The sequence below is a fragment of the Amphibalanus amphitrite genome, unplaced genomic scaffold (genome assembly GCF_019059575.1).
Source record: "Amphibalanus amphitrite isolate SeventyFive unplaced genomic scaffold, NRLGWU_Aamphi_draft 000307F_arrow, whole genome shotgun sequence".
NCBI classification, from domain to species: Eukaryota; Metazoa; Arthropoda; class Thecostraca; order Balanomorpha; family Balanidae; genus Amphibalanus; species Amphibalanus amphitrite.
The window spans coordinates 401,713-418,984 of record NW_024881802.1 but is presented as its reverse complement, the minus strand read 5'-3'; the positions used below and the strand labels follow the sequence as shown (position 1 = coordinate 418,984).

Sequence of the window (17,272 nt, the reverse complement as noted above, 5' to 3'; positions counted from 1 at the left end):
ACAAAGGTTTATTTGTCAGAGGGAATATGATCATAAGGATGTTTCACATGTGTACTGTAGATGTCAAACTGAAACTATTTGAGACTTACTGTTCATCGATGTACTGTGCACACCTGTGGTGGAACTATAGGAAGGCAACTATGAATCGACTCATTGTGAGCTATCACAACCTTCTTAAACGACTTATCGGGTTATCGAAATTTGAGAGTACGAGTATGACATGTGCATATTTTAGAGTGCTGAATTGTGAAAGCGTGTTCAGGAAACTTATTTATAAGTTTCTGAGAAGACTTGAACAAAGCCCCAATAGCATCATTGAAGCAATCAATTCAGGGGATCTCCGTTTCAGATCAAAACTGAGACGCTTTTGGCTCAGTAAGCTCTATTGTCATGCTGTGCTACATTGAATGTGCATCGACTGGGAGTGTGCCTTAATCGATGTTTGTTGTTCATCCATCATCCATCTGGTACATCCATCATCAACTCATAGCAATGGACTGTTAGTCTGAAATACAAATCTATCTATCTATCTATCTATCTATCTATCTATCTATAAACAATCAAGGCTGCAAAAATATCCTGATGCGTTTCGCGTGCACAATTTTTTATCGCAGCCAGAAATGACAAACAATACCAAGGTTCTCAAATTGTTATGTCTAAAGCGCGGACAACTTTAAATTTGAGAAAAGCGATTATTACTCGATGAAATTCAAAGAGGTGTCCTAACCTAACCTAACCTAACCTAACCTAACCTAACCTACTGATTTTTGCCTACCGAGCTTAAAGAAGCCTAACCTAACCTACTGATTTTGCCTACCAGGCATAAAGAAACCTAACCTAACCTAACCTAACCTAACCTACTGATTCTTGCTTACCGGGAATCCTAACCTAACCTAACCTACTGATTTTTGCCTACCAGGCATTAAGGAACCTAACCTAACCTAACCTAACCTAACCTACTGATTTTTGCCTACCGGGAATCCTAACCTAACCTAACCTACTGATTTTGCCTACCAGGCATTAAGGAACCTAACCTAACCTAACCTAACCTAACCTACTGATTTTTGCCTACCGGGAATCCTAACCTAATCTAACCTAACCTAACCTAACCTACTGATTTTTGCCTACCGGATAAGGAAATAGTTACTTGCAGGAATAGATTGCAGGCAATAGTAAATCAAATATTTTCAGGTTAAGTGGTCATGCATCAGGCCCGAAGCCAGATACATAACCATTTAACCTAAAAATATTTGATTTACTATTGCCTGTAATCTCTCCTAAGGCATTGCCTTCGGCACTGCACTGCTTCGCCACGAGTTGGCCACCGACGAAAACATGCACAGTACAGGCGAAGAAATATTGGACGAAGAATGAAAATATGTACAGACAAAAAAATGCACGGACCAAAAAACGAAAATAAAGAAAATGCACGAACGAAAATATTTACGAACGAAACATTTCTGAAGACTTTTTCAGAAAAGTCGCTATCATTCGTCGACAGATCTGGCGCATCTCGTGAGGCGCTTTACCGAAAAAGAAAATTACCGAATTCTCTTCTATTAAAAATTAAAAATACAGAACCGTAATGTAATTCCAAAATTATTTGTGTATATCTATCACTTTTTCATAAAAATAGTACCCCCCCCTCCACCCAAAACCCCGGTTTCCCACAGTTCCCCTAGTGTGTTGGGTTTTATGAAGATACTACATTTCTGCGTAATGGTATTTAACAACAATTGACATGTTGACAACAGACCGTCGTGCGGCTCCACCGAGATCGTGGTAAGAATACGATTAGTTAGCTTTTGGTCTTAAAATTATCGATCAGATAACTGGAAACCACATTATTCTTACTAAACATGAGTTTCTCTATAGAATGATGTCTATATTATAGGGATTAACTAATTTTTGAAGCGGGGACCTCCATGTGTACCGCCGTTTCAGGGCCTTGGGCCTGACGGCTGCGCGCCCTAACCCACAAAGAAGAAGAAGAAGATGTGGATTTGAAATTTGGATTGCAATGGCTCACAGTTCAAGTTTGAGTGGCTCGGATGGCTCTGGCTTATGTTGATGTGGTCAACGAAGTTTTTGCAGTAACGGTGGCGTTTTTGCAAGCCATTAAGCTGAAGCCGTTGTGGTTGGGTGATTGTTCAGCAAGCAAATGAAATCATCCAAGAATCACTAATCAGTTAAGCTCAAGCTCTCCTTTGCCACTAACCTAAGCCCCGTTTATAATTTCTCCAGTAGGACCAGTAGGAAAGACACTAGTGGTGCTGTTTTTCCTTTGATATTTGCAACAAAAAAAAAATGTTGAGTTCATTTGGTTAATAGATGTGTATTCAAATGGCCACCACTCTTGCTGCTTGTTTAATTATGTGACGTCTAGGTATATTTCATGAGTTCCCATTATTCATTCAAGAGATAATGCATTTCTGTTTGTATTTGCTGTTTGGTTGGTAGTTTGTGTTGTTTTTTCTGATTTTCCACCATCATTTCTTGCTGTTTTCAGGCCAGGGTGTCCAGCAGTGGTGTAGCCGCAGGGTGGCCAGTCGGCAGGATGTCTCCTCCACCAGCTGGTCCTTGGGTGCCTCCACCAGCCAGAGCAACCCGTGCACCACTCACAGTGAACATGGTGAGCTATTTATAAGCAGCAGGTACCTTACCTACTGAACTTTTATTGGTGTGTCATATTATACATATGAGCAAAATGAGCAAGCTACTATTAACTTGTTTTATAATGTCCCTGACCTACTGCAGTGATCCAACACACTCCCCCTCCTCTGACTCGCTATCCATTATTGCAGCTGTCTCCGCTGAAGCTGCGTATCTCGGAGATGGAGGCGCTCGCCTCTCTGATGGCTGACTCGGGCCTGTCGGCCGCCGGAGACACCAGTCCAGAATCGCGGCGCAGCGGGGACGCTCCCGGCGCGCGGGTGCGTCACGCGCAGCCCCGACCTGTCCGAGGCCGGCGACGGACCAATAAGGTACGTCTGGACTGGAAGACACAAGGATGTCAGATGGGCGTAGGTAGTGGTTGAAGAATCCATCACGAAACGTCGACCTCTTTGATGGAAGTCACCAGTGGACTGCATGAGCTTGCTGGGTGTATAACAAGTGGCAATGACTGACACTGAACAGAGCTGTGCCGTGGATGTCCCTGATAGTCCTTTATGTGAACGTTTCTCCGTTGGCCGCCAGGCGAGTGGATCACAGCGGTCTCGTCGGGCGGGTTTGGCCGACGACTATGCCCCCGTCATTCGCCGGCCAGACCGCGACGTGGCGCCACCGTCGGCCGAGGCTGCGCAGGTGGCGCCACCGTCAGCCGCCCGCCGGCCCGTCCACGCCTGCTCGGGACAGAGTGCCAGCACCAGTGAGCGGCTGGAGCCGCCCCCGCCCCCGCCTCCGCCTCCACCCGAGCGGGACGCTGACCACGGGCCGACGGGTCTCCCTGGCACGTTCACCACAGACTCCCAGGTGGGCAATCGGGCACATTCCACTAGTATTGCTTTGTGATGAATAATAAGTGCCTCTTTCCAGTGTAGTCACAGTCGATCCTTTGGTACTCGAACATCAAGTGTAAGCTAGCTTACAATTAGATAACTCGTGACCGACACTCCAATTCTAGACTTAATGCTGCAATAAAGGAACGGGGTGGCAGCGCTTAGTTTCATTTACTGAACTTCTGAGTTCTGAGGCAGTATATTTATTGAGCGTTTCACGCAATTCCATTTTGTCTGGTTTCATCCCTAACACACACACACTGGCCTCCCCATCAGCTGTGTTTCATCCCTCGTTCCCTGACCACACTCACCTCCCCGCCAGCTGCCGCCGACGGAGCTGGTACCACCCCTCTCGGAGCTTCTCCCGGAGGCGGGCGCGTCGCTGCACGAGGTACTGGAGAAGTTCCTCTGGGCCAAACAGCAGGCGAGCGCGGCGGCCAACCTCATGTCCAGCCTACGCCAGGCTGTGGAGCGCATGGATCAGGTCAGTCTGCTGAGCGCTGAGAAGTGTGGGATAATGAGCTAGGGGTGCATACTGAATTCTGGGGTAAAGGCAACGACTTCGGGAGCGGATCGGAACCAGTGTAACTGGAGATGTTGGCGAGGCTGTTGGTGAGCCATTTCTATTGCGCTACAAATGGTAATAGCAGGTTCCACCCACGGTCAGGTCTCGGCCTGTCTGACCCGCACTCCCGTTTGTAATTGTATGACCCCCGTCGGGCGTCGGTCACAGTCTCCGTGCAGTAGCGCCACTACCCAGCACACTCCTGTGTTTTCTCCACAGGACTCGCCCCGGCAGACTTTGGCGGCGGTGGCGGCTCGATCAGCCCCGGGCCACGATCCCGCTCCCCCGGCTCCGACTACCAGCGAGCCCGCCTGTCGGCCTCTGCCGGAGACCGGCGTGGCCGCCCCCAGACCCACCGTGACGCAAACGGTGTCACAGACGGTGTCACAGGCCGTGACGCAGGCCGTGACACACAGCTCTCTGCTGGCCACCTCGTGCTCGCTGACGGGCGCGCCGTGGCCGGGGAGCGTCACGCCGCTCTCGGCCGGCTCTGAGGGCTCAGCCAGCTCGGCAGAGTCGGTCTCCGTGATGCCCGAGGAGTCGCGCTCGCAGCTGCTGCCGACGGCTACTGAGTCGCGCGACTCGCGCCGCGGCGCGGCCACAGGACAGGTGAGGGGTGGAATGGGGGGGGGGGTACGGGATTGGGCCGTTTAGCCAGTGGTGTTGGCCGTTTGCCCGGTTTGTTTACAGAGATGTAAAGTAAAGTGTAAACCCTTGTTATCCGCCGTTTTCGGTTCTTTATGCTTATGAATGTCATATGCTTATGCTCATGGTATTGAAAGCGCCTGTTATTTTTCAACATTGGAAGTTTTCCCGCTTTTGAGTACATAACAGGCTTGACCTCTTGTATTTTCTTTGAATTCGTTTAGTCTGTTAATTGTGCTGAGTGCGTGACGCCGCTCCCGCTGCGGACAGGGCTCGGAGCTGGACTGGCGCTCCGTCTCTGCCAGCGACACGGCGCCGGGCCGCGGGGGACCGCCGCCGGCCGCCGCCCCCGCCTCCCAGCTGCGACAAGTGGAGGCCCTGAGACGGCGCTACCAGCGCCAGCAGGACAAACTGCGCCGCCTCGAGCAGACCAACTACGTGAGTTACACGGGGAAGGGACAGACCAACTACGTGAGTTACACGGGGAAGGGACAGACCAACTACGTGAGTTACACGGGGAAGGGACAAACCAACTACGTGAGGTACGCGAGGGACTCGAACCGAGCAGCTACGTGAGTTGTGCAGGGGATGGAACAGACCAAATGCTCGAGTTGTACGGGACGCGTGTAGATCAACTACGTGAGTTATACGAGGACGCGTGTAGATCAACTACGTGAGTTATACGAGGACCCGTGTAGATCAACTACGTGAGTTATACGAGGACCCGTGTAGATCAACTACGTGAGTTATACGAGGACCCGTGTAGATCAACTGCGTGATTTACACGGAGACGGAAACGTACAAACTATGGTAAGTTTCACGGGGACTCGATTTAGACCAACTGCGTAAGCTATGCGAGGACTACATAGACGGACGAACCACGTCAGTGTTGGAATATTTAGGTAGAGCTGTGACTTAAGGATGCTGAGCTACGTTAGTGAATAATCATGAAGGAACAGGGTCTTGCTGTCACATCTTGCGTGGGCTTTGAGGCATGAAAGACCTACTGCGTAGTTTGAGGCCGGACGAACGGAACTTTAAGATACTCCAAGTAACTACCCTGATGATTTAAACAGAATTTAAAAACTGATGGAGCTAATTTTTGCTCCAAACGAACAAGCACAAACTTCAGTTCCTTCTTCAGTTCTACTGGGAAGGAGTACCAACAAAGTCTAGACAAGCGGCATGCTCTTGGTTATGGAAGATGGAAAAATTCTTAAGTGTTTGACATTTTAACGGATTTGAATATATTTCCATCATAAGAGCATAAAGAATGCTGCAACTTGCCTGAGTGTAATATTACCTCTAAAATATTCAATTATTCCCAGGCGAATAATTGACTACATAAACTATGCATTTGCGCGAGGATTCCTCGCGCTATTTCAGATTGGTATGATAAAGTTCGCCCATAAATCCCCTAATGCAACTCAACTAATTATTGCCCAACGCGTTCCTCCTCTGTCTTGTTAAAAACCGTTCTGTCAGTTTACTGTTCAGATTAATCAGCAAGCCTCACACACAGGCGCAGACACTCACACAAAGATATTTATAATGATTACCGTGTTGCAGGTTTTTAGGTGGATGCCCTGCTTGTGAATAAGAATAAAGTCAATTTTTTAAGAATTAAGTCAAAGAGCGAGCGAAGCGAGCGTATGTAGTCTTTCCCATATAACGGAAAAATCTCAGTATGAGCGGCCCGGCCCGGCCTGTAACGCTTTTGCGAGGCTTATATCTCAGCAACCACTTGACCGATTTACATGCGGTAATTTGTGTAGGGTAGCTTCATTCCTTCTACCAAGTATTGGACTACTTCCGATATATGTGGGTGACGCCTTATGCACGTGCCACGTGCAAAACGAAGAGGTGTCACTTGTCAGTTTTGTAACAATTGCAATATATCGGTAACTACTGGGCCGATTGTGCTGAAAGCTGGCATGTAGATTGTAGATAGGCACCCACTAGGCAATGCATATCCATGTGCCAGAGTTGGGGTGCTGCTGCACGTGTGCACATGCAGGGGTCGCTTCCAGATCTCGAGAATGGCTGAACCGATTGCGCTGAAATTTGGTACATGGCTAGGGACCGATTAGTACTGTGCCGTGTACTCGTATAAGTCAGTTAGGACCCATTTTGCACGTGCTCACGTGCAGGGTGCCGCTTCCAGATCGGCCAGAGAGCGGCTAGGCCGATTGCGCTCAAATTTGGCACATTGCTATAGACCGGTTAGAAGGGTGCCGTGCACAAGTCAGTTGGAAGTACCCCCTCACAATTTCGCACGTGCAGGGCTCACCCTCTCGCTCGCTCCGTTTGTCGCCCTATAAGGCGTTTTACTGGTATACTGACCATGCTGAGTGGACGCCCCGCCCCCCCGGTGTGTCTGACGCCCGCCTCCATCCCCTCAGGTACTGAATCTGGCTGTGGACGGCCAGGATAAGACGATCCGCACTCTGAGCACGCAGCTGGAGGACACCAAGGAGGCGCTGTTGCAGGAGATCAGCCAGCAGCCGACCCCGGCGCCGGCGGCCGGCCGCGGAGACGCCACGCAGACCGGACCCAGTCTGGTGACTCTCAGGGCGGCCCGCGAGGACGGCACCCAGACGGCTCCGGACGGTGGTGTGGAGGAGGGCGACCCGCCGCCGCCGCGGGTAGATTCGCCTGGTCCCCCGCCCGGTAGTGGTCAGGCGGAGAACAAGAAAACTACCTCAGTGGCCTGTGGTGACGGCGGTGGCTTGGAATCGGCGATAGCTATGGTAGACAGCCGGAGACCGACCCTGGTGGAGACGGCCACCAGCCCGGTATCGGAGCCGGACCCGGAGCCGCAGCCGGAGCGGCAGCCGGAGCCGGGGACAGGTCACATTCAGAGAGAGGCTTCTCGGACCCGGTCAGAGCGGGACGAAACTACGGACGAGAGGAGCGAGCGAGAGGTGCGGCGACTGCTGGCGGCGCTGGACGCCAAGGTACGGGTCGTCGTTCAATGGTCTGTAGAGCTTAAACCGTGGTCACTTGTTAACCGCGACTGCTGGCGGCGCTGGAAGCCAAGGTACGGGTCGCCGCTCACTGGTCTGTAGAGCTTAACCATATGTAGTCACTTACTGTAGACTCATGGGTAGACCTGCGTATTTTAACACATTTGTATGTGTAGTTTCGGCTGCACATCTATTTGGAATGGGCGGGCTTGTATCTGCGGTGATTACTATTCAACATCTCTCTGCTCGTTCTGAGTTATATTTATAGGTGGTCATAAAATAAATTATCGTCTCTAAGGAAGTGGATAGGCTTGTATTGCATGCACGCATCTTCACTGCACCCACCGCGTTTTTTCACGTAAAGCTAAGCCCCATGTCCATAATACATTGCCCCCCCCCCCCGCCGCTCACTGACTGCCGTTCACCGCGTCTGGTCGTCTGCAGGAACGCGAGCTGGCCTCGCTGAGGGCGGAGCGGCTCGGCGCCACCCCGGACCGGTACCTCCCCGACCAGGCCTTCATCTCAACACCGGTCTCTGGCGTCACACGAGCCGCTCAGCCTCAGGTGGGTGGCCGTCGGGACCGGCAGACGCCTGGCATCGGTCCCTGGAACGAATTTTAAAGTTTTGCCCTAGACTTTAAAGGGACTATCCCACCTTCAAAAAAAGTCCCATTTAGGATTCGGAAATGTTACTCATGATATTGTGACGAATTCTTCAAGTTTTTACGCGTTTTCATCGTATACTTTTTAAGATATTGCGACTTTTATATTTCATCGTGACGTCATTTAGATCGGATCTGTGACGTAATGAAGGATTAACTTCATGTCAGTGTGGGGGAAATTTGGCAGCAAATATAGGTATTTGCTCTCAAATATGACTCGGCTCATACAATAACAAAAGTGTCTCTGAATGGCTTATTCGTAAATCAAGTGATACTTCACTTGAACAGGCGTTCAAAAGGCAAATAACGTCATCAGATTACCGTTAATGGTTAAGAGATTGGGCCTTGCGCAAGGCCCATTTTCAAATGGGCCGGTCCGTGCCGGTCCCGTAGCTCAGTTGGTTAGAGCGTTGGACTCCGCGTGGTGAGAGCACGCGTTCCCGGTTATGACAGTCCGGGTTTGAAGCGCGACGGGCGCTCGACATTTATGGGCCTCCTGACAGGTATGGTTGCGGTTGGTGGCAGGCCGTAGCCAGGCGAAGTCAGCGAGGGGACCGGCCGTGCGCGGCTTTGTGCGCACGTTAAACTTTGGACTCTAAATTCTGCCATAGAACCGGAATTGCGCGATCGGAGGGTAGAGGGCAGGGTCACCGCAACAAGCTTCGCTTAGCGGTGGCTCTGTCCTTGTGAATCCTTCCCATCAAAAGGTTCGGACTAAATTTAAAAAAAAAAAATGAAGGGAACGAATTTCTTCAACACCACGAGGCCGCGGGGGTTGCAACCAAGATAGATAGTGGTTTCTGGACCTCGCCGCAAACTTGGCTATCTCAACTCAAACCTAATGTAAAGGTGGGATAGTCCCTTTAAGCAAATATTTTCAAGTAAAAAAAAAAATACATACGCAAGATTTGGCTAAGCTTTAAGGTACAAAAGCGTACCTTGCCTCAAGACAAAACCTTTGTTGCTTGTGTCTGCGTACTGTCTCCGTCTGTTTCTTAGCGGGGTTCAAAAATAGCCTTGCCGTGGCCTTAGCTAGGCTTTCCGTGACCTTACTTTGGTCTTGCACGACTTTACCTTGCCCTCCCCTCCCGCCGTCCCAGCCGGTCTCTGAATGGCCCGGTGTGCCTGGCGTGGGTCCGCTTTCCGCCGAGGGAGGCCGCCGGCCGGCAGCGGCCGCCCCCCGGGCCTGGTCCTCGGAGGCGGTACGGCAGTGGGCGCCGCCGGCCGACGGGCGGACACACAGACGACACAGCTTCACTGCCCCTGCCCAGGTCAGTAGAGATAGCAGGGCAGGTGAACGGCCCCCGCCCAGGTCAAAGTATTTAAGAAGCAAGATTATTTGTTAATTCAAGTTTCCCTGAAAACATGTTTACCTGCGAAATGGGGTTATTCATAACTTGATCCAAGCATTGAGCTAAATGTGCACTTGTATCCATAATTTTACATTGCATAAGACTTGAACTGAAATTTAACATTGCATAACTGTTTTGTACTTGGTAAGTTACAATTGTGTACTGCGTGTCTGAGTGAGTTGTGTGTGCCCGTTTTCTCAGCGGGAGGGTGCTCTGTGGCGTCCGCTGGCTGCCGAGCCGGTCCGCGTGCAGCGGTCCCTGCTGCCCGAGTTTGAGCAGGTGGACGTCGCTGCCGGGACGCGGCCGGCCGCCGCCCCACACCAAGGTGCGTCCCACCCTGTCACTGTGGGGCGGTGTGGGCGGTACCCCGGGGAGAGATTGTCGGAACGTGGGTGTGGATAAATGCTTATTGCTGACCTAGAATCCCGCGATTGTGTTAGCCGCTAATGATTGTTGATGTGTTTGTTCTTGCGGGTGTTCATTTCCACCCACGTCCACTGTGCTGTTTCAGTCCAAATACCTAGCTCGCAGACTCAGTGTAACTATTTTTAGACTGGTGACCCCCTGCAGTATACCACAATCTGCCGTATCCGTGCTTGCAGCTAACTGTTCGCCCTCCCTGTTTCAGAGTATGACGATGAGTGCGAGCGTCTGCAGGAGGCGCTGAACAAGGGCCGATCAAAGATTATCCAGCTAGAGGAGGAGATTTTCGAGCTCAAGTGCGCCCGACGCCGACACGGCAGTGGCGAGGTGAGATCACTGAGATGTCGATATTTGCGAGCTCCTAAACCCCGGCTGATGTCCAATAGGGTTCAGATGTGACGGTTTTCATTCGCGTATAAGTGATGCATCATGCGCCGTCATTGAAGGCGGGATTATTTTCTTAGTTTCTCGACCTTGCAAGACTAAAATAAGGTCAAAAGTTTTTTTCCTGATCCTTGAACGAAACTTCTATCTATGATCCTGATCGTCGTTTAAGACGGAGATTTCCTTGTGTGTGCTTGGCTTGTCAAAATTTAACTAAGGTTAATAGTTTGCCTTGATCCTCGGACTTCATTTGGATCCGCGATCCTTGGACGTATTCGAGGTTAAGGTCGTTTTCTTTCTGTATATATGCCTAGACCTTTCTGCAGGCCCATTTATCGTCATGCATATCGTTTCTCCCGCCAAATGGCTTTCCGGTATCCTCATTTTTACCCCTCCCGTCATCCCTGACCATCCCTCTTCCCTGCCCGTCCTTTAGTCCGGCTCGGCGGCAGACCTGTCCCGTCTGACCGGCTCCGTGCTGCTGGGCGGCGGCGGTCCGGGCTCCGGCGACCCGTTCCCGGGCATAGTGCGGCTCACGGAAACCAAGCTGCAGGAGGCGTATCAGCTGCTGGTGCGGGAGCGGCAGCGGGCCGGCCAGCTCACCAAACAGGCCTCCGAGGCGGCGCAGAGGGTGGGTGTGCCGCCGACGCGCGCTGCTGCACCGCCGGCCAGACCTCTGTCCCTCCCCGACACCGACACCCGTCCCCGACACTGCCGGTCAAACTGCCGTCCCTCTGCTGGCTCGGCTCTCTGCGTCCAAGTGTTCCATGCTGCACGGAGTTGAACGTTATGCAACTAGTACGAGTAACCCAATTACACGATTGTCGGTAGGTACCCATCCCGCGCTATTCAACATGTGCTATTTTGTACATATCTCATCCTGTGTTATTCCATTGTGTTGTCCACATGCCTTACCTATTATTGACGTCAGTACAGGACTCACAGGAGTCAGTGTCTGGAACACCGCATCTCCCCGCATCCCATATGTGGTTAGTTCAGATCCGACGCCCCCCCCCCCCCCCCCCTCCCGTTGGACAGCTGGAGAAGGCGGCGGCGGCGACAGCTGAGCTGAAACAGCAGCTGGCGCGGTCTGTTCAGGAGCGACAGCAGCTGCAGGGCCAGCTGACGGCTGCCGAGACGGCCGGCACCGAGCTGAGACAGCAGCTGCAGAAGCTCAGGTGGGCGCGGCTGCTACCCACGACCGCTTCAAGAGGTCGGGGTGGCGGAGGCTAGGGTCTCGCTGGGGCGAGGTGGTCAATTTGCGTAAATAAGTGTTGCACTCGCATCATCTGATCACCACGTGTCTCGAGATTTCGTACAGTCGCCGTACTTGACATTGTTTTCCTGTATCCCGTATACCAACTTTTATTGTACTGCCCTATACCCGTGAATCAGCTATACCCCAAGCCTGACCCCAGCAGAGCAATGTTGGTTGATAAGATGGCGGTCATTTTAACCAACTATGTTTTCAGGGAGGAGGTGCAGAGCAAGGACACTCAGCTGGCGCGCACGTCTCAGCACCTCGAGGAGAGGGTAGCTCAGGTCAGACGGGGCGCGGGGATGACTATTGCGCCACATATTTCGCGACACGAGAGCTGGAGGCACCTCTCTCAAGAGTCCGGCCCCTCCCCTGGTCCGTGAAACGCCATGTGCCCGTAACTGCCCGCTGTGACCCCCTGTGACCGCCCCTCCCCTCAGGTGTCCTCCCTGTCCCGCGAGCTGGAGGCGGCCCGCGAGGAGGCCGTCCGCCAGGAGCGCGCCGCCGCCGTCCGACAGGACGACCTGCTGACCCGGGTCACCCAGCTGGAGCAGACGGCCGACGCGCTCCGACTCGAGAACAAACGGCTCGGCCAGGCGCGCGACGAGGCCGGCCACCTGGCTGCGGTGAGCGTCGGGATGGGGTATGGTGGGGGTCGGGATGAGGTATGGTGGGGGTCGAGACTGGGTATGCTTGGGGGTCGGGATAGGTATGGCGAGGGCCGAGATGGGTATGGTCTGGGTATGGTGAGTAGGGAGGGGTATGTGTGGGTCGATAGGGGTACGATATGGCAAGGGCCGGGAGGGATACGGCGGGTTGGGGAGTGGGGAGGATAGGTAGCGATACGGCGGGAAGGAGCGCTTGGGCACTGGGTAGTGAGAGATGTCCGAAGCGTCCCTTCGAAAGTTATGGAATGTGCCGCGGGTTGGAGTTACACTTAAGTAAAATTTATTGACTATCGACTCATACGGAGAAGTAATACTTGCCTCGCGCTAAATTGGGCATAGGGCAGGCATAATGCAGCGCGTGTGTATTTCATTACGATCCTGGTACTAACATCCTGTTACGGCATTTATACACTGTCGTACGCAAAACAAGTTATATAACCAAACAAGAACCATGCTCTATTTAGGTGCACGTATGTCAAGGTCAGGCACTTTGCAATTCAAAAGAAAAACATCAAAGAGACTGTGGGACTTCCAACTTATTTCCGGAGGCTTCTCTAAGAATGGCAGTGTTTGCAGCCTTAGAACGGACGCCATCGCAGGACAGAAACAGGCAAACAATGTAAAGTTTCAAGTGTTTTTCTTCAAAATCGAGCGCTGTGTATCCTTGTACGCTTTTACACTTTATTGACCAGTAATGCCGATAGATAATGTTTTTTGTTGACTTTGAAACTCAAACAGCATTCAGTTCCTTCGTGCCCGCCTCCACGAATAGGCATCCACTTTCGTTCGGCTCGTCTTTGTACATCCGCTCAGCGTATGTGGTCTACGAGATAATTCAGTTGATAACTGTTTCCTTTGGGTTTTCAATCGTTTCATTGATAGCGTTTGTATTTTACCTGCCCGTCTGTTTCATCGCTTCTGTTTCACTGACAGTTTTCTCAGGGTATCTTAGTGTCTGTCTGGCTGACCATACGTATTTGCGTGTATTTTATTTATTTTTTTTGTGTTTTTGTTTTTTGTCTGACAATATATCCGTATTCCCCTGCTTGGCTGTCTTCCCAATGTCTGCTTCTTTCTTTGTCTGTTGTCTGACCAATGACCTATTCGTTTCCATTTTCTCAGAGCGAGCGGCGGCTGCGGCAGCGTGTCACCGAGCTTCAGGAGCGGCTCGACCAGAGCAACAACACGGCCAAGATGCTGGAAAACTACATCCACTTCCTCAAGTCGTCTTACAACAGCATGTTCGGCGCCCCGACCGCGGCGGGCGGCTCACCGGGGGTCGGCTCCCTGGCCTCGTCTGACGGGCACGGGGCGGCGCGTGGTCTGTTCCATCTGTCCGGGAAATGAACTGGTGCTGTCCCGCCGCCAGGGGCTTACCTGAGTGTGTCTGAAGACGACTCATCACTCAGCTCAGAAGACCTCAGCTCGTCCCCGGAGATCCTCAAAAACACACCGCCTCGTCTGCCGTTAATGGGCTGGTGGAACTTTCGTCCACTCTGTCTCCTTGACGATAATTGGAACGTGACATTTTACCTGAGCCAGAGAAGAAATATTGTTGCCGTTTAAAGTCGTTGTTTATGTAAGCCGTGCGCGCTGGTAGGTTTCCTCCTGATGACAAAAGTTACACTGCGTGGGCACCTGCCCCCGCGAGTCGGAACAAGTGTGCGCTGCTTTATTTAAAAGCTCGGTATCATAGTCGTGACGTCATGATCACAACACGGGCGAAACATGATTCCGTACAATACCCAGACGGGTGTCTTTTTACCTAGCCTCAACCGTTGGCTGTTTTGGTGAACCACCTACGCTCTGTCCGGCTGTGTGATAATGAAATGTCCGAGAATCGCGAATAAGGACACTGTGATCTGGGCATGGATATATTTACTGCATGATCTCCACGACGTCATTTATGTGCATTTATCATTGTAGATCACCATACTCATCGTCCCTGGACCAAGGGTTGTGTAAAATGATCTTCCCATGGTAATGTTGTCGTCGATCTCAGTTTTCCTAGTCATCGTAAGGACTGCGAGTATCGTCTGTTTGCTGATTGTTTGAAGTTTTGGTTGGGGGATGGGATTTACCGTTCTAGTCATCTGTTCTCGTCAGAGTTACGGAATTTAATAAATACCACCCAATGTTGCATTGATTTCTTTGCTGAAAGCGAATCTGGTCATCGAATTTAACAATCGTCTTTAACTTTCCGCATGGCTAATGAGATATCCTGATCCTGTCTTCCCGCAGTCGGCTCGTCGTCATGAAGGGAGCACCAAATGCAGTGAGTGGCACCATTGCTTGCCAAACACGCATTGCAATGCCATCGACAAGCATCGCTCATCGGGTGGCCGAAACGAGGGCGTTGCACCAATGCCGCGTCTGAGTGAAAAACATTCACGGCACATATCCGTTTTCAGCAAACACTTCACTACATTCTTCGGCGAGGGAATAGTGTATGGTTTGTCTGATATCCAACCACCCCAGACCCCTAATAAGACCGATTATTCGGATGGATGAACTACAGCATTTTAGGCGCAATTTCAAAAAGTCAAAGACCAAATTCAAAACGTTCACGTGCATTTTGAACGTAAACTTTTTGAATTTGGCCTTTAAATTTTTGAGATTGCGCCTAAAAAGGTGTAGAGGAACGATTGACTCTAGAGCAGTCCACACTCCACAGACGTGGATGAGTGGCAGGACGGATGACTGACAGGTGTAATGGAATAACGATTTACCACTCCGACGTCTGCGGGACCGCGTAAATGGAGTGTGAGCCAGTCTCGATACTCGTAAGCTCTTACGTGCGGCACGGTTTCACGGCTTCACTACCAAGCATTTATTCAACTCGGTCGTAGGACGCAAGATTACTTTACTACTCGTAGGACGCACCGTGCGCAAAAAGTTCTGGCCCTCTTACAGTAAGCGCTCCTACGCTACGCGTGCTGCGGTTGTTTTCCGGGAAGCCAATAGCCGCACGCAATATCTTCAATGATCCTGCTACACAGCCAGATGTCGAACAAAGCAGACCATTAACGGCCAGTCATGGAGGCAGGCTAAACGTTACATAGTCGTTGGATACCCGCGCGCGGCGCGGCCGAATCGGGCATGACTGTTGAGCAGGTTGCGATGAAATTTGGAGCCCCCTGCGAACAATTACGCGTATCAAAGTCAAATACCAATACACTGAAAGCATTTTTACACTCACATCGCCGTATTAACACCACCTAAAGGTGTAAATAGCAGACTGATCACTATACGCAGGTCTATAACACGGCAATTACGCTTAGAAACTGATCAAAGCGAAATTACACCTCGTTGTTGTGCAAATCACACTCATACAACACCTTATGGAAGTGCAATTCTGAACTTTAACACCTAGCTTTTGTTCGTTTACGAATAACACCTTCCTGTAGTGTAGATGATCGCGCTTCATGTGTGCTGTGTTATTGACAAAGGATCCTTGATCTGCGATTGCCGCATTTTTGTATTGGCTCAACACTGCTCTGAAGTGTAATGTACCGGACGGCAAAGGCGCATGCGCGTGACGCCGCTCGCACCCACGTGGCTTTCAGTTTCAGTGCGCCATTGTGCTTCAACGAACGTGGTTGTTAGTGTGCTGAGCTGGTGTGACTATTGAGCATTGAGGAAGACCCACCTGCTCCGGAACGGGTAAGTAGATGACAGCATTTTCGAGATAATACTTTTTCTCGAAAAATTAGGACGTGCGTGATTTCCAAAGCTAATTTGTAATGCAGGGATGGGAAAAAATGAGGTGCGCCGTGGTGCTGGCTCTGCTCTGCTTCTCTTGATGATATTTATGGCACTAGAATTATTGGTTTTTGCTTCATCCAATTATTTAATACTAGAACTTCTTGAAATTTTTACGTTTGGAGACCTCCAGTGACCTCAGTAATGACCTGATCAAAAAATGACCTGAATGATTCTGAACGATCTATAACGAGCTATCTGTTGCTTTTGTCTGCGTCTTAGCTATACTTTCTTAGATAACCTGGTGTGCCCCCCCTCCCCCCATGGCGAAGTTGGCTGAGAGGCCCACCCGGGCGCGGGTTAAACTTTCTGGCAGCGGCAAGTATGAGTAATTTCGCTTCCCATGTGTGTTTCAGAGAAGGAACTCGAACACCTACTCGAGATGCGTGAGGAGCAGGTCGTTTTTGGCCCTGCGACAACGAACGGACCGTCCACCATCGCAGATGGCGCACTTTGGGTCGAAAGGGAGAAGATCGCAAAATTCCAAACAATGGCGAACATGCAGGACGAACTGTATGTACATCATGAACATCGCTATCTTTTTCGAGCGCGCTCGAAGGCGCTGGACTCGAACGCCTAGCCCCGGTTCATATATGCAGAGGACTCGCCGTTTCATGTACTTGTTGCACGGATCAACGTCCAATAAACGTTAAAATATTCTGACATTATACTGGTGTTTATTCTTCGTAAAGAGCGTGAGCGCGACCGGTGCAGGGGAAAGGGGGAGGAAAGGGGAAGGGGATCTGGAATCAACAACACCCGAAATCGGATCGATATATACACTCGGAAGGCGTGTTCTGCTCTAGGTGTAACACTACAGTAAAAGGTCAATCACGAGTGTACCCGCCTTTTTCATCCGCCTGGAGAGTGTAAACGTGCAAAGTCAACGCCCCGGGCGAGTGTCTTGTTACACTTTATTTGAGTGTAAATATTACACCTCAGACGAGGGTAAAAAACGCAGAATTTCAGCTACACCCTCCTGAGGTGTTTACACCCGAGGAAGGTGTAAAAAAGTTTTCAGTGTAGGGGAGATCCTGGAACATGTCCCCAGGTCAGACCGGTCACGTCCAGTCAAAACTCTGAGAAT

The 17,272-nt window shown here is 50.9% G+C and overlaps 1 protein-coding gene and 1 long non-coding RNA gene across 3 annotated transcripts; both read left to right on the top strand.

Annotated features, from left to right (window-relative positions):
• Positions 1 to 2,000: 2,000 nt before the first annotated feature.
• LOC122388082 (plectin-like) lies at positions 2,001 to 14,562 on the top strand. Of its 2 annotated transcripts, XM_043378864.1 has the most exons (17): positions 2,001 to 2,188; positions 2,510 to 2,632; positions 2,805 to 2,984; positions 3,199 to 3,474; positions 3,823 to 3,984; positions 4,285 to 4,674; positions 4,981 to 5,148; positions 7,113 to 7,667; positions 8,121 to 8,240; positions 9,439 to 9,609; positions 9,892 to 10,015; positions 10,319 to 10,440; positions 10,934 to 11,128; positions 11,536 to 11,675; positions 11,970 to 12,039; positions 12,196 to 12,381; positions 13,546 to 14,562. In XM_043378864.1, exons 2-17 carry the CDS (start codon positions 2,558 to 2,560, stop codon positions 13,768 to 13,770), a joined length of 3,159 nt encoding a protein of 1,052 aa, XP_043234799.1. In that variant the 5' UTR covers positions 2,001 to 2,188; positions 2,510 to 2,557; the 3' UTR covers positions 13,771 to 14,562. The 2 variants fall into 2 exon arrangements, with proteins under 2 accessions (XP_043234799.1, XP_043234800.1); XM_043378865.1 differs by lacking the exon at positions 10,934 to 11,128.
• Positions 14,563 to 15,086: 524 nt separating this feature from the next.
• Positions 15,087 to 16,850, top strand: LOC122388085. Its single transcript, XR_006257729.1, has 2 exons — positions 15,087 to 16,086; positions 16,542 to 16,850. It is a non-coding gene; the product is annotated as an uncharacterized LOC122388085 (long non-coding RNA).
• Positions 16,851 to 17,272: the final 422 nt, after the last annotated feature.